The 22,581-nt window shown below is 40.6% G+C and overlaps 2 protein-coding genes across 2 annotated transcripts in view; one reads left to right on the forward strand and one right to left on the reverse strand.

Moving 5' to 3' along the window:
• Window positions 1-22,581, reverse strand: part of ACOXL (acyl-CoA oxidase like) — a 257,177-nt gene that overhangs the window by 192,759 nt on the left and 41,837 nt on the right. The window contains exon 4 of the mRNA XM_072141224.1: window positions 21,209-21,295. Coding sequence (XP_071997325.1) covers window positions 21,209-21,295 — 87 coding nt within the window. The remainder of the gene's footprint in view (window positions 1-21,208; window positions 21,296-22,581) is intronic.
• Window positions 10,233-22,581, forward strand: part of BUB1 (BUB1 mitotic checkpoint serine/threonine kinase) — a 93,949-nt gene continuing 81,600 nt past the window's right edge. Inside the window, exon 1 of the mRNA XM_072141221.1 lies at window positions 10,233-10,404. The gene's annotated coding sequence lies outside the window, so the exon portion shown is untranslated. The remainder of the gene's footprint in view (window positions 10,405-22,581) is intronic.

Below are 22,581 nucleotides of genomic sequence, written 5' to 3' on the forward strand. Positions count from 1 at the left end.
GCTGGTGCTGCGGGAATGCAGTTGGCTCTATACTCCACTTGTGGTGAGAGTGTGGGCCTATACAGGACCTCTGGCGCGCCATGTTCGATCTCTACAACAAAGTCTGTCGGGGAAGGGTCCCACCACCCCCTGAACTAGCGCTTCTGTCCATGTTCTCTGTAACCATTCCAAAATACAAAAAAAGCCTCCTACGACATTTCATTATGGCAATGAGACAAATAATCCCCAGACTGTGGAGATCTATGGAGGCACCCATCAGACTGCAATAGATAGAGGCGTTGAACTCAATTAGACATATGGAGGAGCTACGGGCCAGTGACAATGGTAAATATGAACAGTACCATACAGTATCATGCAGGCTGCAACCGATCCAGGCTAGGATAGACACAAGCTGAAGGCCCAACTCGCATCTTACCTCCCCTCCCCCCACTCAAACCCCATCCTCTCCCAAACCCTGTCCCCCCCTTGTGTCTCGTCTCATCTTGTTGTTTATAATTTCTCTCCTGTTCTCAATTAACTATAGGCAATGGTGGCAGTTCCAGCCATAGTTCTGTTGACTAGTTAGCACACATCTCACTTTAAATACAGAATGTTTTTCTTGAAAACATGAACCAACGTACTATCTGCATGCGATTATACATAACCATCGCAAGATGTATACATACTGTGTAAAGCATTTTAACAATAAATCAATAAAATATTTTGTTGAGCTATAAGTGGTTATAACTTTGGAACGCTTTAACATATCCAAGTGATTTTGAAATTGTTTTCTTGTGGCACTCTGTACTTCATATTAGTTAAAAAAAAGTTGGTGGTGTTTATCTATATGAAAAAAACAGACATTTGGTGAAATTTTGCAAAAATTCTCAATTTTTGAAATACAAAATGTTCTTCTTTTTCCAATACATAGTCATAACAGCAAACACTTGATAACTAACATTTACCGAATGTCGGCTTTATGTTGACATGGCTTTTTAGTCATCTTCACAGCTTTTGAGGCTTAAATAATACTGAAACCCCATAAATTACAGCCATTATAGAAACTACACCCCTCAACATATGTAAAACAACTTTTATGAAGTTTGTTAACCCTTTAATTGTTTTACAGGGGTTAAAACAATATCAGGTGCCATTTTGAAATTTCCTTTTTTTTGGCTAAATTAATGTGTTTTTCAAAAAATGAACAAATTCTCAGTGGATAAAATACCAAAACTTCCACAAAGTTTGATACCCAATCTCTCCTGAGTATAACAATACCCCATATGTGGTGGTAACCTGCTGCATGGGCACACGCCAGGGCACTGAAGGGAAGCTGCGCCATTCAAAGCAGATTTGCATTAATGGCTATACAATCTTTATTTTTTGGCAATTTGGACATAAAAGGGCTTATTTTCTTCGACATTAGATGCACTTTACAAATACTTCATTTTAGTGGGTCATTAGCTTATTGATGAGATTTTATTAACTCTTGAATGTATGGAGGAAAAGAAAATTGTCAATTTTGGTTTCCTTTCTATTCGTATTTTTGGGTTCCATACGCTGTAATAAAAATACTATATTATCTTTATTCTACAGATCACTACAATTACGGTGATATCTCATTTATATAGTTTTTTAAATATATCTTACTGAAGAAAAACATATATAGAGAAAATCTCTAAATTTTAGGCAAGTTGTTCGGGCTTTGTTCTTACAGTGTTCAACAAGCGGGTCTAATAATGTTACTGATTTATTGCACAGATTGTTACAGACACGGCGAAACCCAAATATGTGGGGGGTTTTGGGGGATTTTGTGTTTTTTTTTGTTTATTAAATGTTTATAGGGAATGTTGGTGTTTAGGGGACTTTCACTTTATTTAATTAATAATTTTATTAAAAAGACTAACAAGTGTTTTAAAAAAGCTTTTCTTTTATTTTTACAGGTTGGCTTGAACAAGCAATGCTCTGATCACTTGTTCAAGCATGCTCAGTGTGTTACAACCAAGTCCTAGGAGGCAGCACCCAGCTCCCAAGGGACATTGTGCAGCCCAGGGGCACTTGCAGACCCCAGGGCTGCCATCGGAAACACGGACTTCCCCTGGTAACCGCCGAAGTGGAAGGTAGTAGTAGTACGTCACGATGCGCCAAGTCCCTGCCACCCATGACGTACTACTACTACGTCAAATGTTTGTAAGGGGTTAATAAATAAAATATTAAAATTAAAATGTTCCGTTAACTGCATATATCCAGTTGGTAAAACACCAGAACCAAGTTCAATTAAGCACCAGAGCAAAGATCATACCATAAATACAGCCCCAGAAGTCGGTTATATACATACAAGAACACCAAGCCCAATACATAAATGCAGCACCAGAACCCATCTTAGAACATGCAGTACATACAACACCAAATTCAAGTTTTTACATATTTCAACACCAGAACCAAGCTCCGTACATAAATGCAGCCCGAGGACTTAGATCACTATAAAAAGATCAGCATCAGAACCTAGGTTAGTACATAGATGCGGCAGCAGAACCAAGCTCAGTACATAAATGTGGCACCAGAACTAGATCAGTAGAAAAGAACAGCACACCATCTTAGCATATAAAAACACTACTAGAACCTTCCTTAGTGTATAAATATTGAGAGAAGAATTGCCCGCTCATGGGTAATACCAACACTTACTGTAAATCCAGCAACTCACAGATGACGTACTTGATCTAAAGATTCTCTTTCATTTTCTTCTTCTACCTGGCTGCTATATTAACTTCTTCCAGCCACAGAGTTTATCTACTGACTTAGCAACACAAAAATTTTAATTTCCTCGCTTGATCATCATCTCCTACATTTTCTTATCACAAACCTAATACTGTTCTCTCACAATATAATAACAGTGTTCCTGTAGTAGCCAATATGGTAACAGTCCCCCACAGTAACTTATATAGTAGCAGAGCACCCATACAGTATCCTATATAGTCACACTCTTCCTACACAATAGCTATTACAGTCACAGCGCCCCCATAAAGAAGCCAAAATTTGCATTGCCCCCATACAATAGCCGATAGTCACACTGCCATCCCCATTAGCCAGTAGTCTAAGTGCCTGCTTCTTAGTAGTTAATAGTCACAGTGCTTGCCACCAGCAGTCCAAGCTGCCACCCCCCAGTAATCAATAGTCCTAGGTGTCCTTGCACAGTAGCCAATAGTCACACTGCCAGTCCCCAGTAGCGAATTGGCACAGTGACTGACCCAGTAGTCACTGTGCCTTCTCCCAGTAGTCAATAGTAACAGTGCTTGCCACCAGTAGTTCTGGTGCTGCCACCAGTAGCCAGTAGTCCTAGGTGCTTCCCCCAGTAGCCAATACTTCTAGGTGCTGTCCCCAGTATCCCTAGTTCTTTCCCCTGTAGCCAGTAGTCCTAGTGCCGCCTGCCCCCAGTATCCAGTGCTACTGTAAAAATCTTACTTTATTCCTCGATGTGTCTTCTTCCCTTGCCCTTTAAAGAAGAGGCTCAGGCAATGTGTCATAACATCAGATGTCGGCCTACAGCGAGACATAGCCATCAGGAGCATAAGACCTGGCGTTGGCAGACATGTCATCACATGTTGCCTGTGCTGCATCTATCATCACTGGCCACACATTGGAGGCCTCTGTGATGGATGGTAAGAAGATACAGCTCGCATCCTCTCCAGCAACAAGTCAGAAAATGGAACCAGCACTATGCTCTACTTCCCCCCTAACTCGGCAAAGAGGCAATAATTTTAATAACTTGCGCTCACGAGTGAGAGAGAGCTGGGTGAATCCCACCACTGGCAAAAGGAGTAATTCCCCTTCCCACCGTGTGCTGAAATTACTCTGCTGCAGTGAGATATAATCAGAAAGGGTGGTAGCACCCCAGCATTAGCATCATTTTAAAAAGTGATTTTTAGAAGGAAAGCGGCCATGGAAAAGAAGTACAAAAAAATGTCCCTGGTTTATCATTTTTGATGGTAGGTTTCCTTTAAACTAGTATAGCAAACAGAGACACACCCCTAGAATACATATATGTGTGTTCGTTAGGACTAACATGGTTTCTGGTTATAACATGACCTAGTATCCACCATTTTCCAGCAGCTTCTGAATTTGAAGTGCCCTTTTAGCTGGTGGGTGGAGATTTAACTGCTAAAGCTCATTGTTCTACATTTCCTCTACATAGAGCTTCTGTGCAATCTAAGCCTCAGTACATTTCTTGCCTGTCTTGCTGACAAGACATAACTTACTAAAGTTACTAAACTAACACTTGATAATTTTGTCAACTTATTTATATCCCAAGACGGATAAGAATACAAAAGATAACAGATCTATAGAAAATACCACCATTGCACCTACTTCTGACAATAGATAATGTCACAGATAATCTTCTCTCAAGATAATCTGCCCCAAGTAACCACAGAGAAAGTTTATTAAACGTCTATTAAAGTCTTCATAGACCCAATGGGAGGATTTAATAAGCCTTGTCCAACAGCTTTCGTCATGAGGCTATTATACAGCATAACACTAAACCCTATTTTAATATAGCAGATGAGAAGATCAGGCATCATGGCAACCCCCATAGTAATTGAAAAAAATTAAAAATTGCTTTGTAAAATACTGCAGAATTAAAGGAAACACTAGCATGTTCTAATATGAACTAACCATTTAATAAAAAATGTAAAGTTCAGACACTCTTTAATTGAGCCAGACTTATTAATCAGCATAAGACTCTCTGATTGATCTGCCACAGTATGACTGTCTAATCTAACCGACTAACTGCTAACATTGGAATAGATAATTAACAATATTTGATTTGAAAATTTTAAATGAAATTCGATTTGAAAACAAAATTAAATAAATCAATGTGTGAGTTATGAGTAATGATGCACCCTCCCCCACAGCTAAATGTTTAGAGGATAACATTATTTGGACCATGCAAAATGTCTTCTATTCCCCCTCCCCCTTGTGTGCTCTGTCCCAAGAATAGAAAAGGTAAATTGAAATAGACGCTGGGTCACCAAGTCCCATGTTTGTGTATTCCATGTCTGTAGAATGGTGGTGTCACATGTGCTCCCACGACTCACATCTCGGGTCGCTTGGCCGTGCGCACGCATCCCTGTCTCCTAGTGCGTGCCGGCTTCAGAAAATTTAAAGTGCCTTGTACCTTAGAGAAAGCTTTGTCTCATGCCCTGTGCTGATATTGTGATTTCCCGTTGTGACCCCGGTTCCGTTCCTGACTAAGCTCCTCCGCTGCCTGCCTTGACCTATTGCTACGTCCCCGACTATGATCCCATCCTGGCTGTCTTGACCTCCTGCCTGTCCCCGACTATGACTCTGCTTAAACCTCTTTGTACCTCGTCTTGGATGCCACCGCAGACAAAGTTGCACTTGTGGAACGACCTGGTGGTACCATGCCGCTGCAAGTTCAACGCGTTTTGCGACGGGCTCTGGTGAAAACCGGGCACCACTTAGATTCCGGTTCCAGGTGTCAGCTTACGTCATCGTCAGCAGTGGTCCAGTGGGTTCACTAATCCAGAAGCCTGACAGGCGACTTAGATTATGTATAACTATACTTCAAAGCCAGCCTTTTCATAACTCATATATTTCAATTTTCAATTAATCTGTGATCAGTATCCCTCTGACATTCCCCCGACTGTCAAGATCCATGTATTTTGGAATCAGGGAGCCAACAAGATAGTTATAAGACATTTCATAATGGTGGTTGGTATTTTTGGATTAGTAAATTGACACTGGGAAATGTGCAGGAAGAAGATGTGGCATAGCTAGAAAATATGTCCCAAACATCCCACCTTGATCCAGGTGTAGCCACGTGCCTCTCATATGACAATGGGGGTGGATTAAGTAGTTACTCAAAAACAGAATACAAGCATTCACTAGTGTTCAGTTTTAAGAGATGCAACTAAGCTTTGCAGAGCTGTCCAGGATTTCAACGGTTCTCCTTTGGGGATCTTTTTTACCAATTAGTAAGAGGTCTGTTTTCCTTTATTTTATCTTGTTCTTTTATTACTGTCTTGCTTTTATGTATGTTGGTTTATTTCATTATTTTTTTGTAACTTTTGTATCCTTTAACAAGTTATTCATTGGGGCTCTATACATCCCTTTACCTTTGGTGAGGTGAATTACCAGTAAGCTGTGTTACCCTGTAAATATCTGTGTGCTCACAGCAGCTATAAGCAGTGTGTATCCAGGGGAACTGTACAATACCTAGAGGAGTGTTTATCTGGGTGTATGTTTACAGTCCTGGTGTATGCATCTCTTAAGCCATAATTATGGGTGGTGGAAGGAAGTGTATGGAATTAGTGATTGTATCGGTGAGCAGAGTGGCTCTGTGCCGTAGCATTCTTTAGGCACATAAGTGGTAGAGGGTACACACAGTGGTTGTGCGCACCCTGGGCTGTACGCATGTATTGCGTAGTAAATGGTTCCCATGACAAAATTGGGTGCTGGGGGAGCAAAGTTTAGCATAAGGATGCCATCTTGCGAAGGTGGACGGGGTTTTATTTGTTAAATTGTGAGTCTGTTTAGTGCAAATGCACCCGATGACATAGCTCGAGAGTGGGGGCTTTGTATACGTTACAGCCATATTTATATGGACAGAAGTTCATCATGGTAACTGACATCAACCCTTTCAGTTGGCTTCACCAGTTGTCTGGTGACAAACGAAAGCTACTGAGATTGAGTCAAGCCCTATAACAGTATGATTTGACCATCCAACACAAGAAGGACAGGTAACACAGGAGCGCAGATGGGTTGTCACGCCTGGGAGAATCGGCTGCAGATGGCTTGGGATATTAATTAGCATATGAAAATACCAATGACATATTTATGGAGGGAGGTATGGTAAAAGTATAGTAGGGGAAATACATTCAGCGAGTAGTAGTCCACAATAAGGTTTAGAGTCTAGCTCTAGCTAGCTATCTAGCTTAGGTGGGCGGGGCCTTATGTGCTAAATTTGAGGCTCTCTAGCTTAGGTGGCACCCCATGACATCACTCGAGAGTGACATAGAAAATATAATAACTTTGGTTTTATACAAGGCAAATAAATAAAAGAACGGAAAAGTATTAAATCAATAAATTTTTATACTTATTGTAAGCCTTATTTTAACACCGCCTTTATGTCAGTGGCTTTGTTTACACAATCTGAGATCCCATGTTTCAGTAACTAGCCACAGGACTTTTTCACTTTTTTTAGAGTTGTACAACAGCAAGTGCCATGCTGCAGACCGCTAGAGGTTTGCTATTCAAGGTTAATGAAGAAGTGAAAATGATGCCTGAGACAATTTCCACCGCCAATGTCTGCTTAAAACAATTCCTTGAGTTTTGTTTGGCCTGACTTCAGCTGTACTAAGCTACTATAATCTTTTCAACTTAAATACAGAAATAACCTAAATGGACATTGAATGATGTGTCCAATTATTGGTCTATTCTATTGAAGTAGGTTTATATAACTGTCAAGCACATGGGTAGTGATGCTTTGAACTTTTGATTTTCAGGATCCATATCTCACTATCCATACAGCTTTGCATATGAGACTTACGTAATTTTATAGACAATTACAACCTCTTCTCACATTCCCTAATAACTCAATGTGCTATCAGGTGGATTCTTAAACAAAAATTCACTAGTTTGAATTGAGAAGTCATGAATTGCCAAAATGCACATTGAGTGCCAGTACAGTTGGAAGAACACAAAATGAAATCTGTCCATTCGTTCCAAAGCGAAAAGGGGGATGTTCAAGCAAAATATCAGCCAATAAGACGGCTCATCACAATTATTTTTTGTTTTGGTGCAACAAACACAACAGTGGTAGTAGCTCATAAACTTTGTAATACTGAGATCACAGACGTCCATACAGACATCATGCAATGACGTCTTTACCTAATTTTCATTCCGCAATAGAGGAATATGGGAGGTTATGAGGTTACAAAATCAATAACTCAAAGACTGAAGTGTTGCCCCTTAACTTACGGCCTGCACTCTTGGCTACCTTGAAAGCATCATTCCCAGATGAATGGGGAACCGCTTCTTTGAAGCATTTAAGGGTCAAGATGAAATCGACCTACTCAGCCCTTTAGAAGGCAAATTATCTCCCCTTAATCCAAGAAATCCTTGGTCTCCTTCAGAAATGGTGACCTTTGTACCTCTTTCTGCTTGGCAAAATAGTGGCTATAAAGATGTCAATCCTTCCAAAGTTTCTTTATCTATTCAAGTCATTCCTGGTTAGGGTCCCTGGATGTTGCACTTTGTTCATCCTGCAGAATGATAGCTCACATCAGTAATAAATGTGGTGCAAATTCTGACTAAACACTAACACACCCCTTTTGGTACACATTTTTCTTGTCGGACACAGTGCAGCCACGACACAAAACTGGCGCAGGCACTTTATAAATACATGTGCAAGCAGTTTTCACATTCCTTTTAGTGCAAAGTCAGACTGAAAACTGGTGCAAACACTTTAATAAATGAGCCATAGTGTTTCAGCAGGACAACAACTTGAAGCATAGATCAAAATTGATAAATAACAAATGTCAATTAAGTAGAGGTGCTGGTTTGGCTCCCACAGTCGCCCGACCTCAGCCCAATAGAACACTTTTAGGTAGAATTGAAGAAAACAAACTGTATTTGTACCCAAGTCTGTTGACCAGAACATACCAGCATTGGGAGCGTGTAGAAGAGAACCCAGAGCAGATTCCGGTCTGAATTCAAGCAATGTTTTAATGGCAAAACATGGATTTACAAAACGCTTACAAAATTTTAAAAATTAATTTCGATTTTATTGTACAAGATATCCAAGATAGATTGTCCGCAATCTGTGCGTGCTATACTTAAACCAGGTTTCAGTCTGATAGTGTGTGCCTGTGCTTGGTTCATTTACAGTTGCGCATCCTCAGGCTCTCTATACCCAGCTGATGTAACCACAGCAGGATTTCTGTATCTGTAGTAGGGACTAATCCACCAGCTGACGCTTCCCTATGCTTACCGTATTGTGGACTTTTTAGTTTTTTAACACCCAGCAGCTAGTTTGCTTTGGATACCCACCAAATCCAGACAATTCTCAGATTCAGCCATAGATATTTGTGCACCATGAAGGATGTCAGAAAGCACAGAACTCACAAGCAATAAGGTAATTAACCCTTTGTTGCGGTTATAGGATTCTTGCTGTTTGTCACTGTAAATGAATCAAGCACAGGCACACACTTTATTTATCAGGCTGTAATCTGGTTTATTTAGTCTTGCACAGGACCCTTTCATCAGAAGGCTGGATTACTTTAGTACTTCTGGAAGATGAGGACGTTAATAAAAATAATTTTAAAAAATATACAATATTTTATAATGTCATCTCATTCTCTTACCCAACCATACATGATGACTGTAATTTTACTTAAATGCCCATTTAGCCAGTATCAGTAATGGAACTGGACCACAAAGAGGGATAGGATTATGTAAACCCCACCCTGAAATGGGCGATCTTTGTGCATTTTTGGATAGGGCTTAAATTTTCCAATTGTGGAATGAAATATCCTCAAGTATTATTAAAGGGGTATTCCAGGCATAAGTATACCGTATATACTCCCACAGTCGCCCCGAGGATAAGCCAAGACCCCTAATTTCAACACAAAAACTGGGAAAACCTATTGACTCAAGAATAAGCCGAGGGTGGGAAATGCATTGGTCACAGCCTTCCAGTATATAGCCAGAAAGACCCCTGTAGAATATAGCCTGCCAGCCCCTGTAATGAATAGCCTATCTGCCCCCTGTAGTATACAGCCTGCCCATCCCCTGTAGTATATAGCCTGCACAGTCTGTCTCTGGTGCTGCCTCGGGTGCTTCGGTCCTCTTTGGATTCTTCCGCTTCTCTTCGGGTCTTCAAGCTCGGCCGGCACACAGAATTACATCAGCTACTTGCCTACATCATTGTTTGTGTGCTGCTGTCATCGCAAGGGGACCCGGAGAGGAGCAGAAAAACCCGAGGAGGATCCGAAGAACCCGCGGCGGCACCAGAGCATCGAAACAAGCATAGGACCTACGGGTGACGTCGGAAAGGTGAGTTTTGACTATTTTTTTTCTTGACACGAGTTCGGGTTTTTGAGAACTAATTTTGTGCTGAAAAACTAGGATTATACTCGAGTATATATGGTAATTCATTTTCAAATGGGTCATTAAAATATAAGCTAATATGTGATTAGTTGATATTTAAAACTTTGCTCCCCATAGTTGATTTTATCCATATGGATACATGGACACAAGAATGGACACATGGACACAAGAAAGAATGCTGTTCACATGTCAACATGCCCGGGCAGGTCATGTGATCATCACCATTTTTGGCTGCAGTTGACTGCTTGCAGTGAATCCCATATGGCCAGTGTTATGGTGGGACGTCATCTCAGTGAGGTAATGTGCAGTGATAGCAGTTACACATCATTACTAGGGTAACAGAGCATGGCAGTCTTTTGGAACATCAGTGAAAGCAGAGCATAAGAAGCTGTTACTGAAAAAAAAAAAAGATTTCTGTCAACATATTCTTAACTCTTTAAGGACCATGCCATTTTTGTGTATCAATTTTTCTTGTTGTGTCTATAATAAACCATGACTTTTTATTTTTCCATTACAAAGCTGTCGGAGGGCTTGTTTTCTTCCTAACAAATTGTCCTTCCTAGTGATGGAATTTCATATTCCATGCTGGTTACTCTGAAGCAGGAAAAATAATCCAAATACAATGAATTGTAGAAAAAATGCATTTGTGAAATTTTCTTGTGGACAGTTTTTATTACTTTCACTGTTTCACCAATTGACACCTCTACTTTTCTTTGAGTCCGTACAAATGCAAGGGATACCAAATTGATATAGGTTTTATTATGTTTTTATAGATTTTAAAAAATGAAAAACTTTTGTACAACACTTTGTTTCGTATTGTCCTATTCTGACACAATGGGGGTCATTTACTAAGGGTTCGATTTGCGTTTTCCCAACGTGTTACCCGAATATTTCTGATTTGCGCTGATTTTCCCGGAATTGCCCCGGGATTTTGGCGCACGAGAACGGATTGTGGCCCATCGGCGCTGGCATGCACGCGACGGAAATCGGGGGGCGTGGTCAAACGAAAACCTGACGGATTCGGAAAAACCGCAGCATTTAAAAAAAAATTGGTCGCACGCGCCATACTTACATGCACCAGGAAGAGATCAGTGAACTCTGATGCAACTCGGCGGACCTCGGTGCAGCAGCGACACCTGGTGGACATCGGGCGCAGAACCTTCATGAATCGCCGGAAGACCCGAACGCTCATCAGAGAAGCCGCCGCTGGAACGCGAATGGATCGGGTAAGTAAATGTGCCCCAATAACTTTTTCATACTTTGCTATACGGAGCTGTGTAGAAAGTAATTATTAGCGGGATGTGATGAAATTTTCATTGCTATCATTTTGGGAACTGTAAGACCTTTCAATCACATTTTTGGGCACTATTTTCCATTACAGAGTTAACCGCCAGGAAGAACTGTTAATTTTTTTTTTTTTTTTATAAAGATCAGGACTTTTAGGATGCGGCGATACCAATACCCTTTTTGTTTTAGCCCAGGAAGGTCTGATAGCTCCTACCATATACTGCAGTACTACAGTGATGCAGCATATGGAGAATTTGCTATGGATCTACAACAGTGTGTCTCCAGCACACTCTAATAGATTCTGTCAAATTACACATTCATATGGACTCCAGGCTACCATGGATATGGATTGTCGCTCCCTGTTGACATCATAGGGAGCGTCCACAAGCCAGCAGCAGTTAAATGGTTAACACCCATGATCGGTGCCAGCACCGATTGTGGGGGTTTGCAAACTGCCACCCCCATGTATAATGAGGGCTCAAGGAAGCAAAGGAAAGTCCAGCTCAAACCACGAGTGGAACGCTGAATACTGGAGAGCACGGGTCCTCGCCCCAGACGAGTAGAAGCCACGAAACCAAAGGAATGATCCAGCTCAGATCCAGGTAGATTGCAGCATAAAACGAAATCTTTATTTAGACCATTTTAAAAGAGACATGGGAACAGCAAGGAAAAATCCAACGCGTTTCAGACGCTCACGGCGTCCTTAGTCATGGATAAAATAACAATTCACAATGATGGTATTTAACAAGAAGAAACATGTCATGTGACCAATAAGCCCTCCTCCGTGGAATAGAAAAAATGCAATTAAGAAGACCAGCAGCTGGTGTGAATGTATCAACGTCATGAGGCTGTGCAGCCAATCAAGATCCTCAAGGGGAGTGGTTTAGTGGTTAGAACCAGCGGCGAACAACTTCACCATGGCAACCATCAAACACACTACGCTGCGAGGTAAAAATCTGCGGAAAGTCACTATCGCATAATGGATGATCAACAGGGTAAGATTAATCATGAGCATAGTATCAGCATATATGAAGGAAATTGCTGGTAATGAATACCCCACTTTGGAGTTTAAACATAAGAGCATTTGATAGAAGAAATGTATAAAACACATATGAAATACAATGGTGATATTTACCAGGAAAATCATATTTTGTGATCACTAAGCCCTCTATCGTGAAATAGGGGAAATGCAATAGAGAAAACCAGCAACTGGTATAAGTATGTACATGTAACAAAGTAAGATTAAATGTAAACATGAATGTAAACATAATGTTGACATATAAACATAAATGTAAACATAAAAGGAAACATGTATGGGAATCCACGGAGAGTCACTGTCGCATGTGGGATATTCGGCAAAGTAAAATTAAATGTAGACTTGAAATGTAAACAAAATGTTAACATGTAAACATAAATGTAAACATAATGTTAACATGTATGGAGAAAATTGCTGATGATGAGTACCCCACATGCGACATTAAGGAATTTAGGCATGGAAATATTTGATAAGAAAAACATATGAAGCATATGTGATAAAATCAATCATCATCTGGCTGAGGTGAGCAGGCGTAATAGGAAGGAAACAAAATACAGACTTATTTTAATGGAAAATAAGGAGAGGAAAAGGGGATTGTTAGTAGTGAAGCATAATTTCATTTCTAATGTTCATGCCAAAAGGTGACATAGAATTCAGTTGCATAATCCAAAAAGCTTCACGATCTAATAACAGTCTCCTAATGTCACCTCCTCTTTTAGGAACTGTGACTTTTTCTATCGCAAAAGCTGTAAAGTTACAGGTACGTTTCTGGTGAGCGGTTTTGAAATGGGTTGACGCTCCACTAATATTACGTGAGTCTGATCCTGAAATATCATTCAGGTGCTCCAAGATTCTGGTTTTAAATTTGCGTGTGGTACAACCAACATAAACGATATTGCATTCAGTACATTGAATAACATAAACAACGTTAAAGCTATTGCACGTTAAATGGTGTTTAATAAAGTACGTTTTATTCTGTGAGGTATTGTGGAATGACTTGATAGGTTTGATGTATGTGCAACATTTGCAGCGTTTAGAACCACAATGAAAAAAACCCAGGTTCTGTAACCAGGTTCTCTGAGTGTGTTGTTCATTAATCATTGATGGAGAGAGAATATTGCCTAATGTACAACCTCTGCGTGCAACAAATTTACAACCATCTTTAAGAATGTGTTCGATTTTATTGTCATCAAATAGAAGGGGAAGATGTTTTAGGATTATATTTTTTATGTCCTGAAATTGTAAACTGTGCTGGAGGGAAAGTACCGGTGTTTTTGTAAATTTAGTAATAGTGTTATTGTGTTGTTCACAATTGAGTAAAGAATTTCGGTTTTTATTGTTGGCAATGCGTCTGGCTCTATCAAGTGTCCATCGAGGATAACCTCTATTGATTAGTCTGTTGGAGATTTGTGTGGTTTCTAAGTTGAAATCAATGTCGGAGCTACAATTTCTCCTACTTCTGACCATTTCACCTACAGGTATAGCTTTTTTGGTGTGTTTTGGATGGTGACTAGAATGGTGTAAAATGGTATTACCCGCTGTAGGTTTTCTAAACGTAGATGTAATGATTGGAGTGTTGACCACCCCCTGTAATTTCAGGTCTAAGAAAGTGACTTCACTCGAATGAGAGTAATGAGTGAAACGCAAATTGAAATGATTGGAATTCAGGTAGTCTAAAAATGAGGGTATGGCAGATACATCGCCCCTCCAGATTAGGAGGAGGTCATCGATGTACCTGCCATACCACTCAATATGGGCCAAAAAGGGGTTTTCCTCAGTATATACAAACTGTAGCTCCCACCATGACATGACTAAATTGGCTAATGAAGGTGAATATTTTGCCCCCATGGGGACTCCTTGTGTTTGTAAATAAAATTTGTTAGAAAACATAAAATAATTGTGGGTCATGAGATGATGGGTAACTTGTATGATGTATTGTTTTAGATCAGGAGAATAGTTACTGTATGTGTCAAGATGAAATTCCAATGCTTTGATGGCTGCCGTATAAGGAATGGACGTGTAAAGGGAAACAACGTCGCATCCTAACCAATGATTGTGTTCACGCCAAATGTACTTGTTGAGGTTTCTGAGAACATCGGAGGAATCCTGGAGATAACCAGGAACTCTCCTGACTAAGGGTTGTAAAAGAGTGTCTAACCATTCTCCCATTCTTTCATTGACGGATCCCATCCCAGAAATGATGGGTCTCATTGGAGGTGGTGAGACATTCTTATGGGTCTTAGGTAACCCATGTATGATGGGAATCACAGGTTCCTGCACATATAGAAAATCTTTTTGCTTATGTGTGACAACACCAAGGGAAACACCTTCATTGATAATGTTGAGAAGTTTGTCATTGAAAATTTTGGTAGGATTGCAACTGAGTTCCCTATAAACATCCTGATCAGCAAGTAAGGATAAGATTTGAGTACAATAAAGAGTTTTGTCCATAAGAACAACAGTCCCCCCCTTGTCCGACATCTTGACAATTAAGTCATTGTTGTTTTTCAATTCGGTCAAGGCAGGGGACTGTTGTGATGTTAGGTTACCTTTAACATGATGAACTTTATTATGTTTGAGACTCCACAAGTCACGCATAATCCGTTCTTGAAATATTTTCATGGAAGGTGTGCGTGACTGTAATGGGTAAAAAAACCGATTGCTAAGTTTGAGATCACCAGCCTGTGAGCCCTCTTCATACATCCTCAATGGTATTGTGACATACATGTATAACATAATGCGTTTAGGGGTTATTTTTATCCACCTGTGGTTTAGTGTCCCCAATTGCCCTGTAAGACAACTGTCCGTGGTAAAAAAAAAAAAAAAAAAAAAAAACTTTTATGCTTACCTTGATCTGGAGTTCTAGGTGTCTGTGTGATGCTGCCAGTGCCATTTCTTTTGTGGAGCCAACAGTCACTATGCTGGCTTTATTCAGGCACCTAAGAGAAGGTGCCAACACTGAGAGTCTTATGTGCCTTTCTGGACTCTAGCTAAGTGTAAACCTTTTTTGTTAATGTGGCCATGGACAGCTGTCATACAGATATAGCAATGGACAGGACCAGTTATCTATGGGTGTGATTATTAGACAAGCAGTGAGATAGGGAAAACATAAAGCCCTTCCAATCCCCCCTGGCCTGCCCTGGGGAGACGGATAGGGGTAGGGATAGTGTTACTGTTTCGTCTCTTCCTCTGAGAGCATCCAAGTTCATTTTATTTATACATGATAAGTGAAAAGTCACTTATTTGCTGCAGAATAAACATCTGCCGGGAAAAGAAGCTTCAATAGGTGTATTGGAAAGGTCATAAATCCCATACTCTACACGGTTTCTGTATTACACTGCAACACTTAACCTAATACTCAACTCGTGCAGACACCATTACATTACCGTTTGGGAATGTTGGCACAAGCAACTATCTGTAATAATTGCCAAATTGCTTTTTTGTGCCCATATAATGGATGCAACACCCACACCTTTGAAATTTCATGAGTAAGATTGCCATAGCACTCTGATGCATATTGCTAGGTCTATTTGAAAAGTGTAGGGATTGCGGAATAAAAATGTAAGCAATGTGATCTACAAGACCCAGTATTTTTCTGGTTTCTTTTAGAAAATAAATGTTACGCTATCTACACATGTTCCAGATTAGATGTGGATATTCAGTACGGATTATGTTGCGGTGTGCCCTTGGTGGGCCACATATTGGGGAACATGATCGCCTGTTTGTGTCCAGTATCAGACATCAGGTTGTGCACAGCACTCGCGCTGAGAATGACAACAGAAAATTACTGCCTGGGCCACAAAGACTAGAGGACTCCCTAAGCAGACACATTGGGGCACATTTACTTACCTGTCCGACGAAGTTCCCTGAAAGTGTATTGTCCAATGATAATGCACTCTGCCGCGCATCACTAAGGCTATATTCACACTGACGTATGGGGGACGTATATACGGCCGCCGTATATACGGCCGATATACGTCCCCCATAGGCAGCAATGGGCGCACGGCACCCTACGGGATAGGACCTGTCCTATCTTTATCCGTAGTACGGCGCCGTGCGCCATTAATTCCTATGGAGAGGGGCGGGTTGAGCTGCGCTCACCTCCTCCTCCTCTCCCCGTACACTGCCGTTGCCCGCTACGGTACGGGCGGGCAACGGCAGTGTGAATATAGCCTAAGATAGATATCCTGCACCCGATATCCTGCATGTGTTGCTACCCCGCTCAGGTCCACCTTCTTCTTCCTGGTGCATGTAAGTGCATTGTCTTGCGACACAATTTGAAAGTTAAATACCGCACTCAGCCCAAATCAGTTGGATCGTCCGACGGCAGGACAATTCGTGCGTGGACCCTTAGAAAATAAGCCCCATTATGATCTATCTATTTCTCAAAAAATGGGGTTAGATTAGCAGGGTACAGGTTTATATACTGTATATACTTGTGTATAATCCAAGTTTTTCAGCACAAAAAAATGTGCTGAAAAACCCTACCTGGGCTTAAACAGGTGTATACAATGTATAAAAAAAAAAACCTACATACTCGCCTTCCGGTGCTCCTGATGCTCCCTGCGGTCCCTCCTCTTTTTTTCTCTTTGCGTGCAACAGCGGGCAGAGGCACGTCCATGCGCGCTGTCAGCCAGCGCACACTAAGATCACTTGTTCCAGTCCGAGAGAGGGACAGAAAAAAAGTTAATAAAATAAAATTTAATTCCCTAAATGCCCCATATAGTGTTGTCAGGGTCGTAATCGACAATTAACCGGTCCAGTCAGTCACCTCAAATTATAGCAAGTGTGCACGGTTTCAAGATAAAATCTGAGATAAGATTATTCAGTTTTAATCTTAAACAAGCTCTGCACTCCAGCTTTTATGACAGCAAGATAAGACTTTATTTCCGTGTTCTCAAATTTATACAAAAGAGAGAAAGGTGTGGTTATGTGTCATACAGCATCATAATGGGCAAGGGTTAAGCAAATTTGTCTAGCATCCGATGTGCCCTGGTTGGTCAGTTCCAGTATCGGGGCAAATAATGTCCTGGGCATTGAGTTTCGATATGAGGGATGAAGCCTTCTTGGAATCAGGAATGTTGTTCTATTCCTGGAAATAGGGTGTTGGCTGTGTGGATGTCGGCGCCATCTTAAGTAATATATCTGAGCATATTGCTGAGGAGGAAAAACTTTAGTATTTGCCAGCTATATAAAAGTATAAAAATATAAAACTATAAGCTCATGTACAGATATTCCCCTTCACAGTGTAAAATTCCCACACACTATACAAAGTAGAAATCACCACACAAAACAGCACAAATTGGGTATTGCCACATCCATAAAAACACAATAAAATAAAATTGTTACTAAACCCATATGGTGAACGCCTTATTAAACAAAAAAAATTAAACAAAAAAACCATAACCAAAAAAAACATAAAAAGTAATCAAAATTACCCCTGCATGATACCAACAAAGAGTACAACCTGTCCCGTAAAAAAATAAGCCCTAAACAGATCAATTAACAAAATAATAAAAAAGGTTACGCCGCTTAGTAGGTGGCAATGCAAATTCAAATTTTTCTATCCAAATGAATTTTTATTCTGTAGAACAAGTCAGACATAAAAAAAGCAATGTAAATGGGATATCACTGTAACTGTAGTGATCCACAGAATAAAAGTAACATGTTATCTATGCTATTTGGTGTATAAAACACAAATAAACCGTAAAAATCTATTTCAGAAAAGATTTTTATTGCAACCCCTCTCCCCTTCCCCCGAAAAAAGCTAATAAAGGTTACACAAGGGGGTATTGCACCCAAATATAGTGTTACTGCAATTCTTGGGGGTCTAGTTTTCAAAATGGGTCCACTCTTTTTACTGCCCTACTATATTAGGGCTTAGCCAACGCAACATAGCACCTGAAATCAGTTCCAGCAAAATCTGCCAACAGACGCTCTTGCCCTTTCAAGCCCCACAGCGCGCCCATACACCAGTTTATGATCACCTTTGGGATATTACTGAATTCAGGAGAAACTGTGTAACATCCTATGGGGTGTGTTTACATCTTTAACTCCTTTTAAAAATAAAACTCGCGTGTTGCCGGGAGGAGAGGCAGTGAGCACACTCCCTCTACAGGTACATCGTTCCCACAGTCACAGCATTGACCGCGGGATCGAAGGGGTTAACAGCCTATCCGTGCTGCTAGAGCAGGGTCAAGGCCAGGGCACTGCTCCTCTCTGCACGGAGGGCCCGTAAAGTCCAAGTCAGGCTCCAGGTCATTCCATAGGTGCGACTTTGTCTGCGGTGGGGACCGGCAGGAGGTCAGGTTGGGCGGCACGGGATCATAGTAGGGGACGTAGCAACATGTCAAGGCAGGCGGAACAGGAACGAAGTCAAACATGGAAACGGGAAATCAACAAACAGGCACTAGGCTAGGGTACAAGCTTTTTCAAAGGCATAGAGCACGAAGCTCCGGCAGGGAATGCTGGGAGAGGCTAGCTTTTAACTATTTCCTGGTATGGCGAACACCAATCAGCGGTGCGTTTGCCCTTTAAATCTTCGTGAGCTGGCACACACGGGCCCTAGGAGTCGGGTTTGTGCGCACACAGCTGTGGAAGCCGGAACGGGGACAGGTGAGTGGCGCGGGCACTGCACCGGCGGGCCAAGAGGGGTACGAGTAAACCTGTGACCCATGATATGGGTTACGGGAGCACCCGTAACAGTCCTTAGGTTAGGCCAATGGAGAAACCCCAAGGTCCTTTAGTGACCCCCCAGAGAAATCCGTATGGGTGTTCACTAAGGGGTTAAGGAGAACAAAGCCAATGTTTTGGAGTAGCCGTCCCAAAGCCTTGATCTAAATCCTAATGAAACTGTATGGGCAAAGATGAAAAGGCGGGTGCAAGCAAGGCAACTACAAACACGGGCCAGCTACACCAGTTCTGTCAGGAGGGAAGTGTTCTTATTCCTACCAACAATTGTGAGAAGCTTTTGGAAGGACGTCCAAAACATTTAACCCAAATCATACAAATTAAGAGTATTAGTACCAAATATTAATGATATGTGTGTAAACTTTTGACTTTGCAGAAAGTAATAAAATGCCATAAAAATTCTTTCCCTCCCTCATTATTTTGGCATTTGGCAAATATAAAGGATTTTGGAAATCCTATTTTACATAAAATGGGAAACGTTCATTCTGATTTCATGTTAGATAGTGAAAAAGCTGAGGTGTGAATTATGAGATTCTGCTACTGGAATTGTTAGGATAGGACACTTGTGAAACCTGTTGGCTGAATGGCCTAGAAACTGCCCTCCTCAGAGTTCATAGAAGGTGTCCACAGACCCTTCAACGGGAAAGAATGGGCCAAGATTACACCTGAGAAATGCAGTTTCTCCATTCAGAAGGCGTCTTGAAGAGGTCATCACAAACAAAGGCCTTTTATATAGCCAAAATGATTGTTTTTGATGCGCATAAAAGAGATACCTTATACATTGATGCCACCTTGTGGCCAGTCTTTATAACAGGCTATAAGGTTGGTACAACACACGAAAGAGACTTGGAAAGTTTAAAAACCAATGCATGGAAATGACAGTGTGAGAATCTACATGTATACAAATACATAAGTAGAATACATGTACCGTGTATACTTGAGTATAAGCCACTCGAGTATAAGCCTAGGGTGGGAAATGCAGGTGCTACTCTCTAATAAAATGTCTAATAGTCTGCCCTCATGAATGAAATGTCCACAGCAGCCCCTCCAATTAATAAAACAGAGTTCCCCTATAAATGCAATGTCCAGCAGAGTTCCCCTATTAATGTAATGTCCAGCAGAGTGCCTCCATTAATATAATTTCCAGCAGAGCGCCCCCATTAATAAAATTCTCGGCCTGGCTGGCAGATGCACTTCTATGTTATCTGTCAGCACACAAACTATTACGTCGTCAGAACCCGAAGAGGTGCTGCAGGGAAAAGAGGGAGCCGGGGGCCAGTGTAGTGAGTACTAACTTTATTTTTTTAATATACCCGAGCTTAAGGCGAGTTATGCTTTTTCTGTACAAAAATTGCTCTGAAAATCTTGGCTTATACTCAAGTATATGCGGTAATTACTATATATTCGAATACAGGCAGTCCCCGGGTTACATACAAGATAGGGTCTGCAGGTTTGTTCTTAAGTTGAGTTTGTATGTAAGTCGGAACTGTATATTTTATCATTGTAATCCCAGCCAGAACTTTTTTGGTCTCTGTGACAATTGGATTTTAAAAATGTTGGGTTGTCATAAGAATCAATATTAACACTAAAGCTTCATTACAGACACATTTGATAACTGTTTCAGCTGATCATTGTAGCCTAGGACTAAATTACAAGAATTTACCAATATCCAGAGGTCCGTTTGTAACTATGGGTCGTATGTAAGTCGAGTGTTCTTAAGTAGGGGACCGCCTGTACTTATTTCTCAGCTTCTTTTGTTGACAATCACTTATTAACACAATGCTTTCCCTGTACACTCTGCATTTGTTAGCTGCACCAGGCAATATAATCTTGAAAAACAGTACAATTAGGTGTTGCATTAAAAAATGTCATCACTTAACAAATGCTAAAAAAAATGAAAGTGGTGTAAGCCCATCTGAGCACTTTTACTTAGGTTCACAGAGAAAGGCTACAATAACTCGTGGAGCTTTTAAAGATTATTCCTATTTTTTCTTTAAAAATACCTGTAAAAATTTTTTTAGTTCTGGGTTAGATTTAACACGTAATTAACTATTCTTTTTGATTTAGAAAAAAACTGAAGTTCAGTACCTTCAAGGGAACAAACCATTTCTGGATGTGTTCTGGGCTGCCAAGGTTTATGATTGCTCCTCCGAATAACCAGCAGATGACTCCACACTAAAAGACACAATAAAAATTGTAAACACAGGTCATTTTAAGCTATTTAAAGTTGAAATATATACGGTACTTCAGACAATGTTGCCATTTTATTTCTTTTAAACAGAGTCTAACGCTTTCCAGATCAACCAAAAAGTACCACCAGCAATGTGTAGGGTATTTTATCAGCTTTTCAGACATCATTTTTTTGTTTCCAATTCATCCTGTTTTTATTCAAATACTATTCCATAATATACATACAACATGGCTTCTTATGGAGGAAGGCAGAGAGCAGATAACCCCTATGGAATATGACATATCAACTGCTCCTTTATAGCATCAATTTCAACAAAAAATCTTTTTTATGAACATTGGGGCACATTTACTAAGAACCGTGTAAACTGTACTAAATGCAGTTTGCCTGTGCAGTGTGCAGGGCCCGCCAGATTCAGGATTTGTGGCTCCCATCCTTCATGAATCTGGTGCCCCCTGCACTACTCTAACAGAGTGCGCCACTTTTTTTGGCGCACCTTTAACATAGGGCCTGCAACACATTTCTGTCAGACTTTGTTAAATCTGGCGCACGCGTCGACTGAGCACTGGAATGCCCCCTTTTGTGCAGACATTTGTGTCACAAGAAGCATAGCGCAGCTGCACCACAAAAAGGTCACATGCAACACAAATGTGGCGCAGACCCTTCTTAAATACCTGTGCATGCAGTTTGCATCTAAAAGAACGTGCAAAGTCCAACAGAAAACTGGCACAAGCATCTTAGTAAATGTGCCCCAATTAGTCTGGTGTTTAACGATGTCTATGAATTATATTTTATATTATATTCAAGTGACATTGCAGTCACATTACTAAATACATCCCCTATACCTTTAACTCATGTTCATTTTTTTGACGAAAATGTTTTAAAACCTTGTTAAATGTATTATAGATGCAAAAAAGATTCTTGTTCTCCTATAAACTTTGTTGAAAGTCAAAGATAAGTACACATCCGTGCCAATATACATCTTTTATACGTTCTGATTTGTAAAATTAATCCTCCTGACAGGAGATGGGAGTTCATGTGATCCTACTACATGCAGCAAAAGTTGAAGAAATAGTTTCTGTATTACATTGTCAGTCTCGCACATCATTCTGGAGGATATCTGAGCCATTTTTACGTTTCATGTCATTGAAGTTTATTAGCATTTGCTTATGTATAGCTCTATTAAAGGGGTTTACCCACAAAAGAAAATTCTCCCATCTCAATCCCCTACTGATGTTAACACAATAGAGACCAATAGGACCATGAGAGATCG

Source organism: Engystomops pustulosus, chromosome 3 (genome assembly GCF_040894005.1).
Source record: "Engystomops pustulosus chromosome 3, aEngPut4.maternal, whole genome shotgun sequence".
In the NCBI taxonomy this organism is placed as follows: domain Eukaryota; kingdom Metazoa; phylum Chordata; class Amphibia; order Anura; family Leptodactylidae; genus Engystomops; species Engystomops pustulosus.